The 22,687-nt window shown below is 33.2% G+C and overlaps 1 protein-coding gene across 1 annotated transcript in view; it reads right to left on the reverse strand.

Moving 5' to 3' along the window:
• Positions 1 to 18,553: 18,553 nt before the first annotated feature.
• Positions 18,554 to 22,687, reverse strand: part of LOC123560340 (uncharacterized) — a 39,132-nt gene continuing 34,998 nt past the window's right edge. The window contains exons 2-3 of the mRNA XM_045352544.2: positions 20,012 to 20,165; positions 18,554 to 19,293 (exon numbers count right to left, since the gene is read on the reverse strand). Coding sequence (XP_045208479.1) covers positions 19,136 to 19,293; positions 20,012 to 20,165 — 312 coding nt within the window. The 3' untranslated portion in view covers positions 18,554 to 19,135. The remainder of the gene's footprint in view (positions 19,294 to 20,011; positions 20,166 to 22,687) is intronic.

The following is a 22,687-nucleotide window of genomic DNA, read 5'->3' on the forward strand; positions in this document are numbered from 1 at the left end:
CCCCCATCACTGTGGGTAAGATATGTTGGTGATACCATGGCAAAGATACATGAGTATGACATTGACCAGTTCACAGAACATCTGAACTCCATAGACCCGCACATAAAGTTCACTTCAGAACAAGAAGAGGATGGGAAGATACCATTTTTAGATATTTGTATTCATGTAGAAGACGATGGCTCAACAAGAGTAACAGTTTACAGAAAGCCGGCACAAACTGACTAATACCTTAATTTCAATTCAAACCACCACTTGGAATACAAAAGGTCAGTGGTAAGAACCTTGTTACACAGGGCCAACACACTTGTGACTAACGAATCAGACAAGAAGAAGGAAATTGAACACGTTAAAACAGCGCTAAGTGCGAATGGATACCCTGAGTGGATTTTTCAGCTTCCCAACAAGAAATCTCAACAGGACAAGACTCAAAATAGTGCGACAAACGAAAGAAGAGTAAACGTGGGTATGCCCTATATTCGTGGAACTTCGGAAGTTCTGGCGAGGGTGTTTAAGAACCACGGAGTGAACATGTTCCACAAACCATACAACTCGATAAGGAGTCAGGTCACTCGGGTGAAAGATCCAACCGATAAACTGAAAAAATGTGGAATTATATACCATGTGAAATGTGAAAACTGGAAAGAAGATTACATCGGGGAAATCAAATCTGAAAACACTAAGATTCTGACAAGTGAAAGTGGACTTATCAAACGCAAAGTCAAAGAGGTTATAGAGATAAAACAGCGGAGACCATCGCTCAACCGAGACGAGGGCCTGGAGCTTCCCCCCGTCTACGGACCTCTCCTCCGATCACGTGACCTTCCTACGTCACGTGACCTACCATAACCGGTCAGTCAGTGCTGAAGAAGGCAGTGAGTCACTGCCGAAAATTACACTAGGTAAATGTTTGCTCTGAGTATGGAATTTCTTCATCAAAATGTTAAATCCAGAGCATGGGAACAACATCATCAGTTGTAACAATATTGCAGTATTTCTAGCAGGGGTTCGTTGTACTAAGCCTACTGAAGACAACGCTTAAACGTTAAGTGAAATGTGTTTAAATAAAATACAGCTGCGTTAAATAACTTATAACGTCCATGTAATATGCCGAAACAAATCACATTTCACGGCCTTAACTGAATTTATTTATATAAAGGTCTTTTAATGTTTTAGAAATCAGAATTCACCGTCGCACTCAAGCGTTCGGGGATTCGATTCCCGACAAAGGCAACTATTTCTCCTTTTTTGTGACGTGTTTTAATTCTTTTATACAGGTATATGCATTTTGCAAATCTTGTAATGCATTAATTAGGTTCTTGTGGTATGATAACAATGTACTGACTGTTACTTTTGCGTTCACATTTGGGTCCAAATTTGCGTAAAAAATCGGTAAATAAAACAGATGTATTCGTGAAATCCGACCAATAAGTAAAAGTATGGCCAATGACCTTTTAAAAGTCTCTTTTGAATTTAACAAATGTATACAGGTAGTGTCCTTGAAACACGAATTACGGAAGTTCCGTGTTTTTTACAACCACTGGAATTTACACTTGGATTAAAAAAGTATATCAAGGAACATGACATACTTACATTCAGTCTTCATTTCAAAACATTCACCCGAAAAGTAATAGGTATTTACCATAAAATTTAAATTAGACCTAATCCGATTCTTTTAGGTGTTGACAATTTCACATGATGAGCTTTTAAAACCTGAAGCTTTTATCATTTGTGATAAGTTTCGTTGAACATAACGTACATAAAAATGCCAATACAATAATTTTTTAAGTATTATAATAAACACGATTGATAAAGATTATTCAGCTATATTTGTTCTTCTGGTCCGAGAGCTCACGGACTTTTATTGCAACAATTGAGGCCAAAAGAAGTTTATACATTTTTGGAAACAATATTTCATATCCTCCATGAAAACCCATTTCTTAAATGTTAAAGCCGTGCCTATCTATATTTTGTTCACTTATGTTTGTGATAGGGGAGTTAAAAATCACTTGTAAAATATTAGGGGGTAGGGTTAAGTTAACGTCTGCCAGTTTCTTCACTGTTTAATTACAGTAACAATTGGATTGTCAGTAAATGTGTATATGTCAAACAATGACAGCAATTAGAAATTTATCAAAATGGAATAATGGGCAAACTTGATATTCAAGGTCAAAGGTCAAATTTATTTGAAAGTCACAAAATTTGACATATTTGAAACTTATTTTTATTCTCAGAAAATAGTTTGTTATCATAAACCACTCATCTTTATCTATGTAATGTGTATATATAAGTAAAACTCAGAAATGCAAATATCATTACAAAAGGTCAAGGTCAGCCCTGATGATTGACGGTCAAAAGTCATTTTCATGCACAAATGTTAAAACAGTTACCATTAACTTTTGTAATCTGTTTAATACGTCTTCACATCATTTGTAGCTGAAATTAATTCATTTAATGTTTGTATGTCAGGCAAAGTCAGCAGTGATAATGTAACCCAAATACCGCAAAGGGTAAAGCTAATATCAGAGGTCAAAGGTCACATTTGGGGGGAAAATGCATAAATAGCTTCCTTTTTGAAAATTAACAGATACCTTTCTAAATATTAGTAATCACTCGTTAGTTAATTTAATGTATATATGTCCCACAATGTCAGTAATAAAATATAGTCTGGAATGGGTCAAGTTCAGATGTGATATTAAGGGCCAAAGTTCATTTTAAATAAAGGAATGGAAAAATAGCTCTTTGCCATTTCTCTTTGTTGATAATACCTTGTCGATATTAGTCAATGATATCTGTTCATTTTTATGTTTAAATGTTAGGAAATGTCTGGTATGTACATACAATTTCAAAACATTTAAGGTAAAACATAATATCAAAGGTCAAAGGTCAAAAGAGTGAGAAAAATGTTGCAATAATATCACCTGCTTTTAATAATTATTATTGTTTAAGGTATCTGTTTTGTAATGTTAGCAACATATCTATATTCGTTTTACTACATATATTTGTCAGACGATAACATGAAAGAGAAAATAAGTCAAGGTCAAACCTAATTAAAAGGTCAGGGGTAATTTTTGCATAAAAGATCAGAGTAGTTGTAATCTAACTCATTACTATGTTCAAAATTAGCTTATTGTTACAATTCACTGTTAGCAATTTATTTTAATGTATACATGTCAAGCAAGGGCAGCAATGTAGGTCTTAAGTCAAAGCCAAACCTATCATCAAAGGTCAAGGGTCAAATCTGTGTGAAAATAAGCAAACACAGCATTTGTACAATGATTTTTCTTCATTTGTAGGGTATTTTTGTCAAAACTAGTGACGAATCATTATTTGTTTAAAGGTATATATAACAGATGATATCATTCTTTCTTAATTATGAAAAATTAGTCAAGGCCTAACCTGACATTAAAGGTCAAATGTGAGGGTCTTCAAGGAACTCACAGTATAAAGAACTGGCTGGAACAAGTTGGGAAGCCAATGGAAAGATACTACGGCAAGCGTACACAGACACCGTTCGACCAACTACAGAGTACGCGTCCACCTCATGGGTAACAGCTTCCTTAACCAGTAAAGATAAACAAAACCAGGTTCGAAATTCAGGCCTGAGGATAATTCTCTTACCAATGAAAACAACTCTAATAAAGAAATGGAAAAGACATTAACCTCGAGCCATTTGAGACAAGGCGAGAGTACAAAAGCCCTTGTGCAGGCAGAGAAGGCAAAGAGACTACCATCACATCCAATCTACTCAAAACTCGAGAGCAAAACCAAGAACAGACTGAAACGACAGAGTCTCAATCATATTGTCAAAGAACTACAAAAATCGAAAGCAATAGCAATGGACGCAGAAGCAGAGCCGCTTGTACCCGATCAATGGGGTCCTAGACATTGTGCTTCGAAGACCAGATTGGAGGTGGAAAAACAACATCAGGCATCCAGCACACTCTTGCATCCAAGCATATACCTATGGATTAGTGGAAAAAGTATTTCAGAATGCTGGGAGTGGTGCCTTCATCAAATATCAAGACAGCTCCACTCTCACTCCCTCTTATTCAGTCGGCAAGAGATGCTCCAACTTCAGAGCCGAGATGCAAGCCCTCACATTGGCCATACTCCAATTGTATGAGCGAGGAGAAAAGGGACAGAATATTGTTTTCCTAACAGAATCTGAGTCAACTCTTCTTCAGGCTCTCTCAACAGGTCAATCAGACATATTAACGAGACCGCTGCTAAAAACATACATCTCCTGTCTGAGAGCATAAATGTAGCATAGCCGGGCATGAAGCTGCAGACAAACTTGCAAAGGAAGCAGCAATGCAAATACAGCCTCAACCTCCAACTTCATACATGAGATGCTCAGACTCTACTGAAGAACAGCTTTGCATCAGACCGGAAGAACATAAATGGAGGCTACCTGCCCCCTCATCACAGTCTACACAAGCTAATCAGGCACATCCAAACAACTATCCTCCAGGTGTGCACTGGACACTGTGGCCTGAGAAAACACATGAACAAGCTTGGTGCTGCAAAGACAGCTAATTAACTGTGCGGATTAGAGGAACAAACAAACACCATTCATCATCCTGCAGACCTGCTCCTATTTGGAAGAAGCACGCCAGAATGTTTGGTTCACAGACATTTCATTTGAGACCAAGCTTTGGGGAGAGGCCAGCGACCTGCAGAATACGGTACAAGTCATTGCCACATCTGACCTTAAAATATGAAACAGCCATAAGAAGCTGAAATGCAGTAAGTAAGGAAGCAAGTAAATGTCAACATGAAAATGAATTAACATCAAGTTATAACGACAATATATCTTATTAACAAAGAAATAAAATTACAGTGCTAACTTTTAAATTTTTACCCGAAAATGACATTTAGCCATTAACATCAGGGCTGGTCTATGGACTCATGTCTGATGATATCATCATGACAAAACGTTTATAAACAATGAAAGGTATTGCAAAAATGCTACTTTTGCGATCTTTCACACAAAATTGACCTTTAACCTTTGATCTAAGCTTTACCAGTCACTGTTTTTGGAATTAGATCTGCATTGCTGATATTGCCATACAATTATACATAAGAAAAACTATTTTCAATGAAAGAAATGACATGTAAAATTTTAACGAAGAAAAAAATGCTGTATTTTGAATTTTTACATGAAAATGACCTTTGGTTTCACCTGGAACAATTTTTCATTATCATTTCAATATTGTCTGTTTTAGATATTTTAAGATAAATAATTAGTTTTACTAGTGACAAAAATACCCTAAAGCAATAACGAAAAGTCAATGCAAAAATGGTGCTTTTTGCGAATTTTTTAAACAAATTTAACTTTGACCTTAAATGATAGGCTTGCTTCTGACTTATTCGGATAAGAACTAAATTGCTGACCTTGCTAAACATGTATACATCAAAGTAAATTGGTAACAATGAATAATAACGAGTTATATTTGAACAAAATAATGAGTAAGTATGCTACATTTTGTGCTTTTTATACAAAAATGACTCCTAACCTTCAATACAAGGGTTGACTTTGACATACTTTCTCTTCGATAACATCGCCTGATAAATATACAGTAAAATGAACAACGATCAGTTATTAAAATTACAAAACAAATACTGTTACACAATAATAATTATTACAAATAGGTGATAATATTGCAACATTTTACATACTGTTTTGACATTTGATTTTTGATATTATGGTTGACCTTGAATGTTTTGAAATTGTGTGTGCATACCAGACATTGCCTAACATTTATATATTAAACTGAACTGATGCCATTGACTAATATCAACAAGATGTTATCAACAAAGAGAAAAGGTAAAGTATTATCTACTCATTCTTTCACTTGGAAATGACCTTTGTCCATTAATATCACATTTGAATTTGACTCATTCAAGACTTAAGACCTAAATTGCTGCCCTTGCTTGACATGTATACATCAAATAAATTGCTAACAGTGAATTGTAACAACAAACTATTTTTGAACATAGTAATGAGTTAGATTACTACTACTGTGATCTTTTATGTAATAATGACCCCTGACCTTTAAACCAGGTTTGACCTTGACTTATTTTCTCTTTCATGACTTCGTCTGACAAATATACAGTAACATGAACATAGATGTGTTGCTAACATGACAAAACAAATACTTTTAAACAATAATAATCATTAAAAACAGGCGATATTATTGTATATCCACTCTTCTAACCTTTGACCTTTGATTTTATGGTTAACCTTGAATGTTTCGAAATTGTATGTGCAAACCAGACATTGCCAAACATTTATACAATAAAATGAACAGATATCATTGACTAATATCGACAAGGTCATATCAACAAAGAGAAAAGTTAAAGAGCTATTTTTTCATCCTTTTACTTGAAAATGACCTTTGACCCTTAATATCACATTCAACTTGACTCATTCTAGACTATATTTTATTGCTGACATTGTGGGACATATATACATCAAACTAAATCACGAGCAATTGCTAATGATGTAAAAAGGTATCTGTTATTTTTCAAAAAGGAAGCTATTAATGCATTTATTTTACACAAATTTGACCTTTGACCTCTGATATTAACTTTACTCTTGGTAGTTTTGGTGTTACATTTTCAATGCTGACTTTGCCTGACATACAAACATTAAAATGAATTACCTTCAGTGACTAATAATGTGAAGACGTATTAAACAGATTACAAAAGTTAATGGTAACAGTTTTAACATTTGTGCATGAAAATGACTTTTGACCGTCAATCATCAGGGCTGACCTTGACCTTTTGCAATGATATTTGCATTTCTGAATTTTACTTATATATACACATTACATAGATAAAGATGAGTGGTTTATGATTACAAACTATTTTCTGAAAATAAAAATAAGTTTCAAATATGCCAAAATTTGCGACTTTCAAATAAATTTGACCTTTGACCTTGAATATCAAGTTTGCCCATCATTCCATTTTGATAAATTTCTTATTGCTGTCATTGTTTGACATATACACATTTACTGACAATCCAATTGTTACTGTAATGAAACAGCGAAAAAACTGGCAGACGTTAACTTTATCCTACCCCCTAATATTTTTACAAGTGAATTTTACCTCCACTATCACAAACATAAGTGAACAAAATATAGATAGGCACGGCTTTCACACTTAAGAAATGGGTTTTCATGGAGGATATGAAATATTGTTTCCAAAAATGTATAAACTTCTTTTGGCCTCAATTGTTGCAATAAAAGTCCGTGAGCTCTCGGACCATTCTCATCTTGGTGCTATAGTACATGTCCACCGTACTGCGTTTTGTTTAGAATATTGGTATAATAGTATAATTATATTATTATAAGTTTTCACTGGTCAAGTTTAAGCATTTTTAAGATTCGTGACAAAAGGAAATTGCATTCAGGAATATATTTTATCATCACTAATGCAAAAAAGTTTGTTGATAAAATATAAACTTCCAAAAACAGACATTCCGAGACATTGTCATTGCGATAACAACACTTTTTAAGCATAAACATTTTATAGTACACTGTTGTTCTTTGAGGTAGTACCTAATTTCATATTATATTGGAAAATAAACATCTTAAACCAACCTTCAAGATGAATTTGTTAACAAAATAAATTGCGTCAATTGACTTTTAAGATATATTAATTCACTCGATTGAGTTCTTTGCTCGTTTAAGTACCAGCTCACTGAGAATAGCCAAACTCTGCAATTATAGGGGTATAAGAACACGTTACGCAGTTGTACAAATGTAGGTCTGTTGGACATTAAAGGAAACTTGTGCGAAGCGTTTTTGCTTAATTCTTCTTGAAACAAATGTAAACATTAAAACACTTAAAATTAGGAATATTATTGTAAGATGTATATATCACTTCTTAATATTTTTAACTGAATCTTTGACATTGATATATACTTTTTTTCTAATTCTGATATTGTCACACTCAAGTTTTTCGTCCATTTGATTGTTATTCATAAGCACGTTATGCTAAATCACTCTTTTCTAAAACTAACATGTATTAACATTTAAATTGCAGGATCTCTTATAACATAAAATGTTACCAAATACATATTTTACGAATTAAATATTTCTAGTTAGATGTTATGCCTAACACCAAATGTTAAATATAAAATGTTTTTCGTAAGTGTCATAATGTTTCGGGAAATTTCTGCTGATTTGAATGTTTCATATCAGCTTATCTTTTCCACCTCTATGGTGCTTTAACCTTTAACATAGTTCTGGAATATATAATAAATGCAATTGAAACATTTAGATAGAAAATAAAAATATAAAGATAAAATCTTCAATATCTAAATGAATTGTTCAATTTTCAACAACAGTGGCTTTTTAAAGCTGTGAGTGTAATTGAAAATGACACAACTACTGAGTTCAGTCATTGTTTCTTTTCTTTCATTACCTATGAAAATGAAAAAAGACGGGACAAAGTTTGTTGTTGTTGTTTTTTTTTAAAACAAGAACATCATATATTAATAATTTGTTTATAGTGCAACATGTTACAAATTTTAAATCAGAACTTACTTGATAGGTCATATAAATGACTTGGAATAGATATGTGGAATAAGCTACCTAATTTGTAAGTTTCGTGCAGTCGATACCTCCTTTCTCTAAAATAATGCTAATTATCAGACTTTCTGAATTAAACTAATGACTGTTATTCATTTGTAAGTATGACAAGAATATGAAAATAGTTCAGGTTACTTCTTTGATTTGGTTTAGATTATCTAACAGGAGTCGATAAATCTGTTGTGCATCAGATTTTTCACAACAGATACAAAATGAGACTGACCACTTATAGCGCACCAAATCTGCCCGTCCTTTATTCTTTTTTCACAAACCTCTTTTGACAATGCTTAGATGTAGCAATAAATGTATTCAGTTAATGCCGGGTATGCTCGCTGTTGGCTCCAATGACACCGAGACACTGGATACGCATATAACTGGTTCGATTCTTCAAATAGGGGAGCCAAATCTGATCTAGCTCGTTCAGGAGTACCTTTTGAAACTGTGGTGGATTGGGAAGCCTTCGTACACCTAACACCGCCTATCAAATTTGTCCCACACCTGCTTGGTATTCTTGGGTCTGTAACATAGCGAACCATTGCTGTACAGGAATGTTATGTTGCTATAATCATCAGGTTGTATGCCTTGCGGCACCATCGTGCATAAGACGCATATTGTATAGGCATGAACGCTGGTTGCTGATAGAGTGCAGCATTTAGATTACTATTCATTACGATTGCCGGATGCTGTGTGTGGATTGATTCATCTGCCATAGCAAACAAAACTCCACTTCCACGGAAACGGTCTCATTCCACAACACAGTTACCAGCAAAATGCTTACCGCGATGTCTAACTTATTATTTTTGTATGAACTATTGAAAAACACTTGTATATTTTACAGGAGATCTTGGGGATGAGTAAAAACGGCAGTATTTTATTGGCGGTGTCAGTATTTTTTATATACATTTCCATATGTTTTGTGTACTTTACACAGGTATAAGTGCGTTACAAATTGACAATAGGTATCATCAGAGACAATTTCAACGTTCTATATCAATGCCTCTTGAGATATCAAAATATTTCTTCAGTGTTTAGTTAGCTGTGGCGTCAAGTATATATATGAAATTGAAATATTTGCACAATATATATTAGATATTAGACAGTCATTACTAAGTAATATTGATATATAAAAATAAGGTGTTTTCTCGGAAACAAGGCTGTGTGGATTGTTTGACAGTTTTCAAAGTTGCAATTTTTCATATTTTTCAAAATTTTCACATTTCATTAATTCTGTTCATTTCTTTTTTGATTATTTAGCAAGATGAAAAATATTCTATTACAGTTAAAGAAGAGATAGAAAGGATTCACATAATTCAAAGAAAAGTATTTGCTGACTTTCATATCGCCAAGAAATACAACAGGTGGACATTCAAAACACCAAGAAATACAATCACGAGCAGAAAGTAGCCTTATTCATTTTCGGTTGCATTCTATGCTTCCAAGGGATCTTTTTACAGATTTTATTAATGAACAAATGAGATTCTGACATTGCAATTATGTATTGTATATCGCAGTAGTTTGATATGAAAGGAAAATGATGACTCTGTAATACACAAATAACGAAAAAGAATTCTATCTTTGAAGAGTAAGTATGATACATGTATCTGATTTGTTAAACATTTGTCCATATTTGTTCCAAAAGTAAGAGTAATATGAAAAAACTGTATGTTAACACTTATTTTATATTATATTTATATTAGAACACGTTGACACTGCTGGCTAACTAGTATTGTTATAACATGAATTTGTGAATTTGATATCGCTTATCTTATGCCGGAATAGCAGCTCGGTATTTTTTTGGTAAAAAAAGGTTTAAGTTATCTCGTAAGATTCATTGAAAAGGTAACGTTTGCAATAATACAATTTGTGGTCAAAATCAAGCAGTATAATGCTTTTGTGAAACATGTGAAACATGGAATATTTTACAAGTATCTGGCTGGATGCATGACTATACTTCCCAATGTCAAACGGCATTTCACCACAATATGGCATTCGACACAAGGGGTAGGTGTGTTAGAAGACAAACTTTTAGTACATGAAAAAGTTAAGCCTATTATAATGATATATATTGTTACTATTTTTTGGTTTCTGACATGTTATCTTATTGAAAGAATTACATTTCAATAGTCATTTATCAAGTTTGTGTATACATGGGAAAAGGTAATTTCTTATAAGGAAATTCTATGGAAAATTCGGTAGCATTACCTGAACCGAACCGTTTATCAGTATGGTAAGAGTTTGAGGTCCAGCTTATTTCCCTTTTTGGATCTGCTACAAGACATATATGGCAGTTCAACATAGTTGAAACAGTGATTGTGTTTGTAGAACATATGTTTAATAGTGCCTGTAATATTTTTAAAGAAACCGTATATGCCTTTGAACTAATGATGGAATGAAGAAGAAACAAAACACCGAAAAAGATTAGTCAATACTATTCGGGACAAGCCGTCAATATTTATACTAACCGAGAAGTTAGTTCAGTGTTGCAAAAGAAATTTTAAAAGCGGCCAGACAACAGGATTATGAAGAATATATTGAAAATTTACAAAAAGGCAGCTAACGACTTTGTTGCTTTCATAGGAAGGAATAAATTGGCAGATGAAATTAACTTCTTATCACACGTTTTATGCACATTTACTAAATGCACTATTTTATCCAGTGATTAAAAACTTTTGAGTACTATAGTACATCAACAATTGAAAGGAATATTTGAGAACGTGTTACTGACGTCATCAACTTCAAAATAGCTGCCCGGTCAACCGCACTTTTCTACAGCTATTCTATCTATGTTACACTTATAACTGAATGATTTGGCTACCGTCTCACTTTTATATTTACACACTAATAAAAATAAACAAACTTTATCTGCATGTATTTCAATCTGCACTTAATTTGGTGAAGACATGTATAAATGTTCCTTTTAAGACTATTTGGGATATGTAAGCAATTCATGCTTGAAATGATCCTTCACTCTGTTAGAGATAATCATCTGTTTGGACGAACGTCCTGAAAGTTTCATTCATTCGCATCAATACCTCAAATGCGTATTTAGGGTCGTTTTCACTGTTGTTTTGTGTTCATTATCACTACCAGTTTGATCAACAACCTTGGGGTTCATTTTCGGACGGATATATGATGCATGTATAAATGTAAACAGGTCAGTGTAACATCACATTATTCTTCTCTTTGCACTGTGCAAGATATGCCTTTTATCAGCAAGGAACTGTTTAAAAATGGATGTTAGACTTCCATGGAAGAAAGAACAGGCGTTCGAAACTGGGTCATGTGGAGTCAAAAACTAGGTCAGTAGGCCAGATCAAAGGAAAGTATTGTTAACTCTCTAGAGACCATAATTTAATTTTGAAACTAATGAGAATTGATTACAATATTTGTCTTGATGACTTCTAGGTCAAGTTCGAATCTGGGTAATGAAGGGTCAAGAACTAGGTCACATGGTCAAATCAAAGGAAAAGCTTGTGAACTCTCTCAATGCCGTAGTTTTGACTCAATCTTTTCAAAACTTTGTCAGAACGTTTGTCTTGATGACCTCTAGGTCAAGTTTGAAACAGATATATGTGGGGTCAAAAACTAGGTCAGTAGGCCAGATCAAACGAAAATCTTGTCAACACTCTAGAGTCCACAGTTTAAGTTTGAAACTCATGAAAATTGGTCAGAATGTTTGTCTTGATGACCTCTGGGTCTTGTGGGGTCAAAAACTAGGTCATCCGGTCAAATCAAAGGAGAAGCTTGATAACTCTCTCTCGAGGCCACGTTTATGACCATATCTTCATGAAATTTGGTCAAACTGTTTATCTTTAGCTCAGTATCAAATCTGGGTCATAGGGGTTCAAAAACTAGGTCACCTGTTAAAATTAAAGGAAAACCTTGTGGATGCAATAGGGACTGCATTTTCAGTTGAAGTGCATGAAACTTTGTCAGAATGTTTGTCTGCATGAAATCTCGGACGAATTTTTATTTGGATCTCGTGGGGTAAAAAACCAAGTCACCAGGTCAAATCAAAGAAAAAGCTTGTTTACACTCTAAGGACCATAGTTTTATTCTATCTTCATAAAACTTGGTCAGAATGTTTTTATCACAAAGCCTTGGATGATCTAGAATCTGAATCACATGGGGCCAAAAACTAGGTCACTAGGTCAAATCAAAGGAAAAGCTTGTATACATTCTAGAGGCCACATTTTAGTCCAATCTTCCCGAAACTTTGTCAGAATGTTTGTTTTTATGGATTCTTGGAAAACACGAATCTTGGTCATGTGGGGCTAAAAACTAGGTCAGTAGGTCAAATTAAAGAAAATGATTGTTTACACTCAAAATGCCACATTTTTGGTCCAATCTTAATGAAAATTGGTCAGAATGTTTGTCTCCATTAAATCACTAGGTCAAACATGTTTACACTGTTATGGTGTGCTTCTCAGGTGAGCGACCTAGGGCCATCTTGGCCCTCTTGTTTAAGATACAGCTTTGAAATTTAGATGACATGTACAGTTTTGTACCCTGATCTTTAAACTGCTTTTCAGTGACCATCAATGTGATATACTGACCTACTTTCTTGTTTTTCAAGATGCAGGTTTTACATTTGGATGACATGAACATTTTTGCACACCGATTTTTATACTGACTTTCAGTGACCATGAATTTGACCTACTGACCTACTTTCTTGTTTTTTTTAAGATACAGCATTGAAATTTGGATGACATGTACATTTTTGCATATTGATCTGAAAACTAATTGTCAGTGACCTTGAATATGACAAACTGACCTACGTTCTTGCTTTTTAAGATACAGCTTTGAAATTTACATGACATGTATAGTTTTGCATGCTGATCTTTAAACTGACTTTCAGTGACCATGAATGTGACCAACTAACCTACTTTTTTGTTTTTTAAGCTGCAGCAAACAGATCTGGACCACCTGTAATATTTTTTTACAGATTTTAAAAGTAATCTTGCATAATCTTTACCTTGACCCACTCTCATATTTTTTTTTAAAGCTTTAGCAAAGAAATTTGTTCAAGCAAGCAACATTTCTCAGGTGAGCGATATATGACCCTCTTGTTTAATATATTTGACAGACAGCATATCTCTGAATCTTTAATTGACTGTTGTCAGTTCCCGTTTTGGAACATGCTATTTGCGGTTATAAATTCAGAACACTGGTGTATAAATTCGAACCAGCTACAGCTATCTTAGATAATTATTGACATGACAGATAAAGTGAAATTTTCTTAGAAAATAACACAGGGCGAAATAATTAATCGACGAGTTGTTTAAATGAGGACGTTTTGATAACTTTAAATGGCAATGAAAAACTATCTCGTTTTCTCAAACCCTAAAATGTATTGTCAATGTTTGAACTGTACGTCAAGGCTATTCCTAAAGAGATAAAGGTATAGTTATAGTCTATAAGATGAATTTTGACTAGTGAGGATCAAATATTAAGTAATTCACACTTTTGTATATAGATGCGGATGATGTTACAGTACTTGCATAACCTTTCCTTTGCTGAGATCATTATGTTTAATATTCCATGTACATAATAATGCCGAATAAGAGACATCTTCCTAATACGATCGCTTTGTAGTTTCTTATGGCATATTTTATAACTATATCGCTGCATTTCACAGGAATAACCCACAAGGACTGAAACTATTATGTATGCGTTATACTATGGTGTACATCAAGCATTATATTCATTTGAACACATCTCATGTAATGAACTCCACTGTTTTGCCTAGGCAATGGAAATAACCATTGCTAATCTGTGCACATGTGATTAAAGTCGAGTTATGAGAATAGTTGAGTTTTATACTTGTACGAGTATCTTTACATGAATATGTTCGTGCTTTATTCAAATACTGTAATATCAGACAATTCCGCTGAAGACCTTGTAATTTTGAAGAGTTTCTTTGACTTACCTAAAGTTTTCCTAAATAAATCGATGACCCACATGGTGCATTTTTTCATATAACTAGATTTTCAAACATAAAAAATACCTCACGTTTTGTATAGGTATAACCGATCAAATGTTTTACACTTTTTCTTCAAACACCCATCCCCTTAGTTGAACGACACTTGGAGGCAAAATGCTTACTGATACCAACTATTTCAAAATAGGCACTTGTAGACACAGAAAAAAGTTGTAATGCTTGATTTTGCCACGAATACCATGATTTTAAACAGTACATTTTTATCCAGTCATCTAAAGTTTCATTGAAGCTTACAGGTTTTTCAACCATTCAATCTCATACTGCGTGTGCGTGTTTTCTATATGACGGCATTCACGTACGTACCTTCACGTACCAACCTCTCATCATCACACTTTTTTTGCAATGGATGAATGATGGAAATTATTATGTTATCAGTGCACTGGTAAAATGATAAATATGTTTGATGTAAAAGAGAGAATCTTGACATTCTAACATTTTCTTTCATTTGTTTTTATTATTTCAAACAGTAATAATTTGTGAACGATCGTTACTAGGTCTTTTTAAGATGTTTCACATTTTTTTTTCGCGATTTTACGGCGTTCCTGTTCGGCTATGCACACTATCGGTTTTTTGTTATCAGAGCTAACGCATTTTAATATGCAAGTATATGTTTTGAAATTTGTTTACAATAATTACTCCCTGCTAAACTGTTCTCCCACAGAAGATTGATAGAAGAGTTTGGCAAACGCTGGAAATCAATGCATACTTCATTTGAACGGGAATTATCTTGTCTGATTTATGTTTTACGGCAGTCGATCTTATTCCTAAATCTCATCGCATCTTGTCGATAAAAAGAGAAGCAGAGGCAAGTATCTCGTATAAGCGAGTTAATTTTATCGAAAACCTTTGCCAAGTATAACGTGCTATATGACTATATAGACGTAAAATATTTATAGCATATTCAGAAATTCCTACGGTAGTTTTACCGTTTGTACTTCTCATCCGCTTCTATGTATAATCTTCGTGGATGAAGACGGAAACCGAATCTGTTATTATTTTGCTTCGTTGCATTCTATCTTCTCATAGATTTTATTTTTATATTTTCTGGTCCTTTGGGAACACGGTAGTCCAAAATATAAGGACTTTTTAGGGCAGCGGGATTACTTTTACTGTCGCTGTCCCGCCACATTCAAGCTTTATTTCTCTTAGGAAATCCCCAATAGAATCCGAAACGAATGTTTTCTGGTACATGTACGACTTTTTGTTTTCATGTTGACAAAAAAACATGAAAGTGCCCTGCTAGCCTTTTTCAAATTTTTATTCCGTGTTTTGTTTCTACAATATTGCTATCATCAACGGTCAGCTGTATATTGAAACCGGTGTCAGGGTAGACGTTGCTGTTTCAATTTAACCCGTCACTGTTCATAACATATTTCCGAAGATTTAAAGTCTCTTATTGAAAAAGTATGCGTTATATTCAACCCATTTAGTTTAGTTTATACTAATTTGTTTTAGCTCGATTGTGATGAAAGCTTCAAGCTTATTGGTACGACTCTCGAGTCCGCTTCCTGGAAAAACCAGTACTGGTGTCATATGAGAAGTCATGGTCGTGGCCACAATGAGGCTCGATCCCACGACCCCTGGATTGAGCGGCCAACACCTTATCCACTAGACCACCCATTTGAAGTTTCTACGTGAATAATTACATGTATGTTTAATTCATTGGAACAGGTAAGTCTTGTATTTCATGGTGTTTTTTTTTTTTTGTTTTTTTTTTTTTTTTTGATATTCTTCGTATACCTAACAGTAAAAATGCAAATGTGAAATGGTAAATGATATGCATACGATAATGACAAAATATCTATTAAGTTGAAATGTTATTGTGTATCGTAAAAGAAAGAGTTATTTTGTATTTTCTTGATGTAATTTCTTTTGCGTTACTAACACTTTTGACAGCTTTTCTACATGTTTATTTTACCGACTACATACGTGTTTTGCTGTGTGTTGGGGTGCTCTGTGCTTTCGGGAAATCTACCCTTACGTTTTATCTTTGTTACTACACTGGCATATTAAATGCACTGTCACTCTTTACTTTATATTGCTTTTGCTGACAAACGAAGCCATTTTCTAGATATCCAAAAGAATGGACGTAAATCTTACGCATTACATCAGTCTTGACAATATTGCTTGTTGTTTCCAGAGATATTTTACAAGTAAGAAAGGTTCTGTGGCTTAGTGTCGCTGACAGGTTGTGAATCACTTGCCCCTTGCCGTTGTGAATTCGATGCCTTGAAATTCTTGTATTTAAAGAAGTCATACAGCTGACTCATAGAAGGCAAAAGCCTGAAAAATGCCAGGAGCAACACCTTTGGTCTTCCTTTACCATAAAAAGCTTGACCTATAATTCTATCGGTGTGACGGCAACGTCAACAAATTAAAACACATTTCTATACGCGTAAAAAAATCACATATGTAGATACAAATTTAGGAGGGTGCTAATTAAATTCTGTCTTGATTTTTAAGAATATGTCTAAGCGAATGAAAAACTGAATTATGTCCAACAAAAAATCAATGGTTATATCAGATAATTGTTTTTCCTAGATTGCAGCAGATAATTTGACGTCGCAGTGTTATCTGAACGTACATTTGATTTACGGTCCATTTATCGAAGAATATCCCACTGCCATTTAAAACGTTTTCTAATTATCTTAGCAGGCGGGAACAATCATTTAGATTTTCTGCCTTGAAATGAAATAATTGCAATGTATCAACAACAAGGAAACTATAATGCTTTCTTTCCTAAGAATATTGTATAATCAAACATACTTGTAGTTACTTCAAATAAGTAGGCATCATGTACATTGTATGAGGTTTATTGTTTTTGATATTTTTGAAATAATTTAAATGAGAATAGAGCAAATACACATAAACGAAACACAGCGGATCTAACGTTCTGGTTATGCTTTCCATTCGCCCGAAGCCAGTTGATTTCAGATGAAGCATTTGCGAATCAATTCAAATTAAATGTAAACATACAGGCAAATATTTCTTTGATAAAGGAAAAATTAAAACAACTAAGGCTTCGTCAGCATTAATTGTAATTTCTTCAATTTTAACAGTATGATGCGCAATCGCTGCTACTCCATCATTTCCTTCCTGAGTACAATATGTATATTGCAATCGCCTGATGAAGTACCACCAGCATCCATGTGCAGAGGTCTTTATAGGTAAAAATGTATGCGCAAATCATATTGAATAAGGCAAAATCTCAATAAGTATAACTGCTGCTTGTAATACAAATAATGTCCGTCGAAAAGCAAATGCTTCAAGCTGTTTTAAATGGACTTTTTCAGTTGTGATTCACAGTACGGATATGATTATCTTAAATATCAAAAATTGAGTTAAGCTGTGTGATATGTTTTGAAAACAAGATAAACTTATTAATTTTTCCGTTTATATTTATATATTATCTTTGTAATTCAAAGGATATTTCTGAAAGATCTTGACTGAGATTGTATTATTTATTAGTATTGTTATTATTATTGTTATTTTTATTATTTCTATTATTATTGTTATTGTTGTTGTTGTTTTGTTCATGTTGTTGTTGTAAACATAAGTACATGACTTTTGAAATCGTTAATAATAATTATATATGGATTAAATAGATACTAATTCACTGTGGGTTCGTGCCGTCTAAAACATTTGGTTTCCGTTTCTTATAATTGGAAGTTCTGTGGCTTTGATTAAACTGTTATATGAATATTGGGGGCAAGGCGAACTATGACAATGACTATGTGTTTGGAGTTATTTGTCCTGTTTGCTGATGTATGTAGAGAGGTTGTCAGGACAAGACAGCGCTTGCACATCACCAAGTGCAGTGGTAAGGTTAACTGAAATACAATTACACTTGGATCAATACTAAATGACCTGTCACTTAGTCGCGGAACACCATTTTGTAACGACGAATTACAGATATGACTGAATAGCTAATGTGAGTAAGACTATAAAGCTGTAGTTCTGTGTTATATTTATTCCATATCAATTTATACATTGAGTTATGAATACATATGACCAAAAATGAAGATTAAACATTCAACTGAAGAATTATATATGTATCTATTTTTAAATTGATATCCCTTTCATTAAAAGTCGAAAATAATTTAAAGTATTGTAAAAGTAATTTGGCATTAACGTTGTTTCTAAATATCAGTAATGTTCTTCAAGGAAGTATGAAATTTTTCAACTATGCAATGCATGTAAGTCCGTACATGTTTTTTAATAACTGAGCATTAAGTTTTAAAACATTCAATTGTCATTTAGAAAACAATGTAGTCCATTTTTCTGATACACTCGTAATATTAAAATGTTAATGTTTGAAGTTTGAATGAAAGTTCGAAACACATTTTACTTACACAGTAAGTAGAACAGTAGAATAAACAATGTTTGCCCGAGAAACAAACGTCAAGACATTTTTCATTTTTACCAGATTCGCAATTAGGTGACTTGCCAACTTTCGTATCAAACAACTGGAAAGTATTACTAGTAGTAGAAATATTCGCACAACGAGAAAACTTTAAAATGTATTTTAAAAGATTATTTAGTATCCGTTGAAGATATCGTTTTTGCTAAATACACGACCAATACAAGCAGTATTTTCCTCGGGTTTTCCACAAGTCAGTTTCTTCCCATAACGTCCCATACGTGTGGGTCTGCAGCATTGGTCGGCACATTCGATACTGTCAATACACTCTTGATCTGAAAAATAAACAGTTAAATGTTACATATGGCATTGAGCATACATGCATCGACAGATTTGATACCAAACTTGATTCTGAAAAAAGCAGAACTGACGTGATAAAGTTAATTAATATCCATCTGTAAAACTAAACTGTTGAACATTTATTATATAAATAGATTTTTTTCTTCCCAAGCAGACCATCAAAGCTACAATCCAAAGAAACAAGCTGGACGCAAATTGCTACAAAACAACACAGAACAGTAAACATGACCAAACACAGATAAAATTTTAAAACAGGTAATACGAAAACAATCACGAAAATAATAACCATTGGTACCACATGTGAACGTTATTAGCAACAAACTAAAGTAGATTTAAACTGACAAAAGCTTGCCCAATGGACAGTTAAAAGTACTTACTTACTAACCGAAACCTCTAACACCTCCTCGACTCTGTTTTTGTTGTTGTTGTTGTTGTTGTTGCTTTTGTTATTTTTTTAGTAATATCTTACATGGAGTACACTTACGAAAGTAATTGTCAATCTAGAAAGATAAGTTATTCATAACCTATAAAAAAAAATCAACATTATTGTGTAATGCTATGATATCATTTTATGTATTCACGACCTCGTCCCAATTTTAAAAGGCCATAAAATGCAAAAATGTTTAGAACCTCTTATAAGTAAAAACATAAGGTATACATATTACAAGAATATTCACTTAAACAATGTCATACTTTTTTTCTTGTAGCCAAACTCTGAGTTAGGCAGGTATGCATCTAAGATATTCGATTTGCAAAGGCCAAACCCAAATTTGGATGTGTTATCTATGATACAGAGGTTGCTACAACATTGGTGGTTCTTTATACAACCTCCTCCAGTCTCTGTACACTGAAATGAAAGAAAAAAATATTACATAATGTCACCATTCTTTTTTCTATTTCAAGTTTCTGTTATATATTCCTATAATGCCTTTGCTTGAAAGTGTGACTAAGACATTTTTGTTGTGAAAGTAAAATATATTATTTTCATTTTAAATCCTATTTTTGATAGTTGTTTTCTTATATTATAGATTTGAACATTTCATTACACTGTGGGAAAGTGCGATTTTACCTATTGCTTTGATCACCTCGCTTTATGGCTTCATGTGTGAAATTGAAAATAATTTTTGCAAGCATTTAATTATAAATATTCTCTGTCTGGAATTGCTTTTCCTGTTTAACATGAAATTAAAAGCCTTATGGGACTTTAATGACTGCTTTAATTAAAGAACAAAAACTGATTTTTCAAAGACTTTTGTAGCTATAAAATCAGAAAGTCAGACACTACCTTACTTAGTACGTGTTGTTGTAACACTGCAATCATCATACACTGTCCACGTTTTTGTGTGTGTGTTTTTAATGAAATATTTGGAATTGACAAGTACATAAAGTTTTGATATTATATTATGCCATCTGCTAGTATTATTACCGTATGTCCAAAACCATAAACAGAGACATTATATAACATTTGACCCTTTCCAGCGAGATAACACAAGCAAAATCTACATACTTACTGTAGTTCGAATATATTGCCCTGGCAAACAACTTAATTATTTTTGGTGTCATATTAAACATTTATGAAGTCGGGCAAACATAATTTAATCGCAATAAATTTTACTCGTCAGGAGATGACAAAGTTAAATATTAGATAGTAAAGGTGTACGAGTAATGTACGTCAATGAATATGAAAATGCATGTAATGTGCATAACAATGCAAACATGTAAAACATTTTCTTGACAATTAGCACATCACTTTTTGCCCGATAAGCTTCTTCGTCGGTATGTATTTAAAACCCATAATAAATCAACATCTACACTATTCAAAAAATGTAATTTCTGTATCAGTCTTCGTTTTAAATAATCATATTCTCGGGAGATAAATTATAACTATACATTGTATTTGCTTTTATAACTATATTTGCTTGAAGCTTTTAATATATGTCAAAGGGACCATTTAGACGTTATGCATAATTACATGGATAGAAAAGCACGCACGTCAATACTGTAAATGAACTTATACTGTTAGACCCATAAAGGGAGGTAATCAAAAGATATATAAAGAGGATTAAATAGTTTTTTTTATAGTTAATAAAATTTCAATTATTTAGCTAACATTTGGAGAAAACTGGACACATTTAATGAACATAACAAATTTCGGCAGCTACATTATGAACAAAGGCATTGTGTGCCTTTAAACATCAAACACATTGGGTACGTAACACACTGAATGCGACTTGCAAAGAATTGTTTATCTTGTCTTAATTGGATGGTATCTTCAGATGTGTTTGCCATAAGAATTTGATAAATCGCCTTCTAAAACCAGTAAGTAACTGACTGTCTTTACGTTCTGTCAAGCCATTAAATTGTCACAGAGGCATGAAGAAATGACAAATGTAGCATTAAAGAATTATTCCCTTACTATTTTATTTCTCATCTGTGATAGGGTTGCCACTTTATTGCGATATTGAATTCGAGTTTACAGCGCAAAATTTGCAAGACAGATATCAGTGGGGGTATGTGTTCAGTTCCATACAAAGACGTGTGTTTCACATTACTGATTAATCTATTTATTTTTAGATGTAGAGTGGAGCCGTACAAAGAAAGTGAGTTTGTTTATTAGATGATGTTAAATGATTTACTGATAACAAGTTACTAGTACTGATTAACAGTACAAACTAAAATTTGGTGTAGATATGTATATCATTTACTACTTTAAGACCTTAACTGTCCAAAATGTGTTGGTGTACGGATGTTTTTATTCAAACAGTTCATATTAGTACATATTCAAACAAAAACCGACTGAAACAACTGCGGTTCTAATAATGACATAGAAATGTGTCTCAAAAACTTGCACATTTTCAATATTTTTTATCCAAAAGGCCCTGAATCATGACAATGTCATTGAGTAATATTTTGTAAAGTATATCATTCATTCAAAAGAATTAACTTTAAAACTAAATCACAAGTACAAAGACTATGTGTAACAATACTTTTCGAGAAATGCAGCCTCTCAAAACGGAACTCTAGAGCGGTATATGCAAGAATGTGTACATATTGACACTGATATTTAATATGTACGCAAAAACATTCTTAGACAAATTAAAGACTATTTTCAAAGGTCTTTAAATCAGAAATTAATTTATGTAAACGGCGTCTGTTAGAAGTCTCAATTAGAAATTCAGATTCTTTTTCTGCAATAGAAACAGAGGCAAAGTACAAAGTAAGACAAATGGCACAGGTTTAATTTCATATTTGTCTAAACAGTGTATCATTTGGAACTCTACAATATCAAAATATATATTTTTTAATCTTCAACTGACATGGCTAAATTTATACTATGTTTTACTAAACCAATCATAAATAGGCTAGTTG

Source organism: Mercenaria mercenaria, chromosome 10, assembly GCF_021730395.1.
Source record: "Mercenaria mercenaria strain notata chromosome 10, MADL_Memer_1, whole genome shotgun sequence".
NCBI classification, from domain to species: domain Eukaryota; kingdom Metazoa; phylum Mollusca; class Bivalvia; order Venerida; family Veneridae; genus Mercenaria; species Mercenaria mercenaria.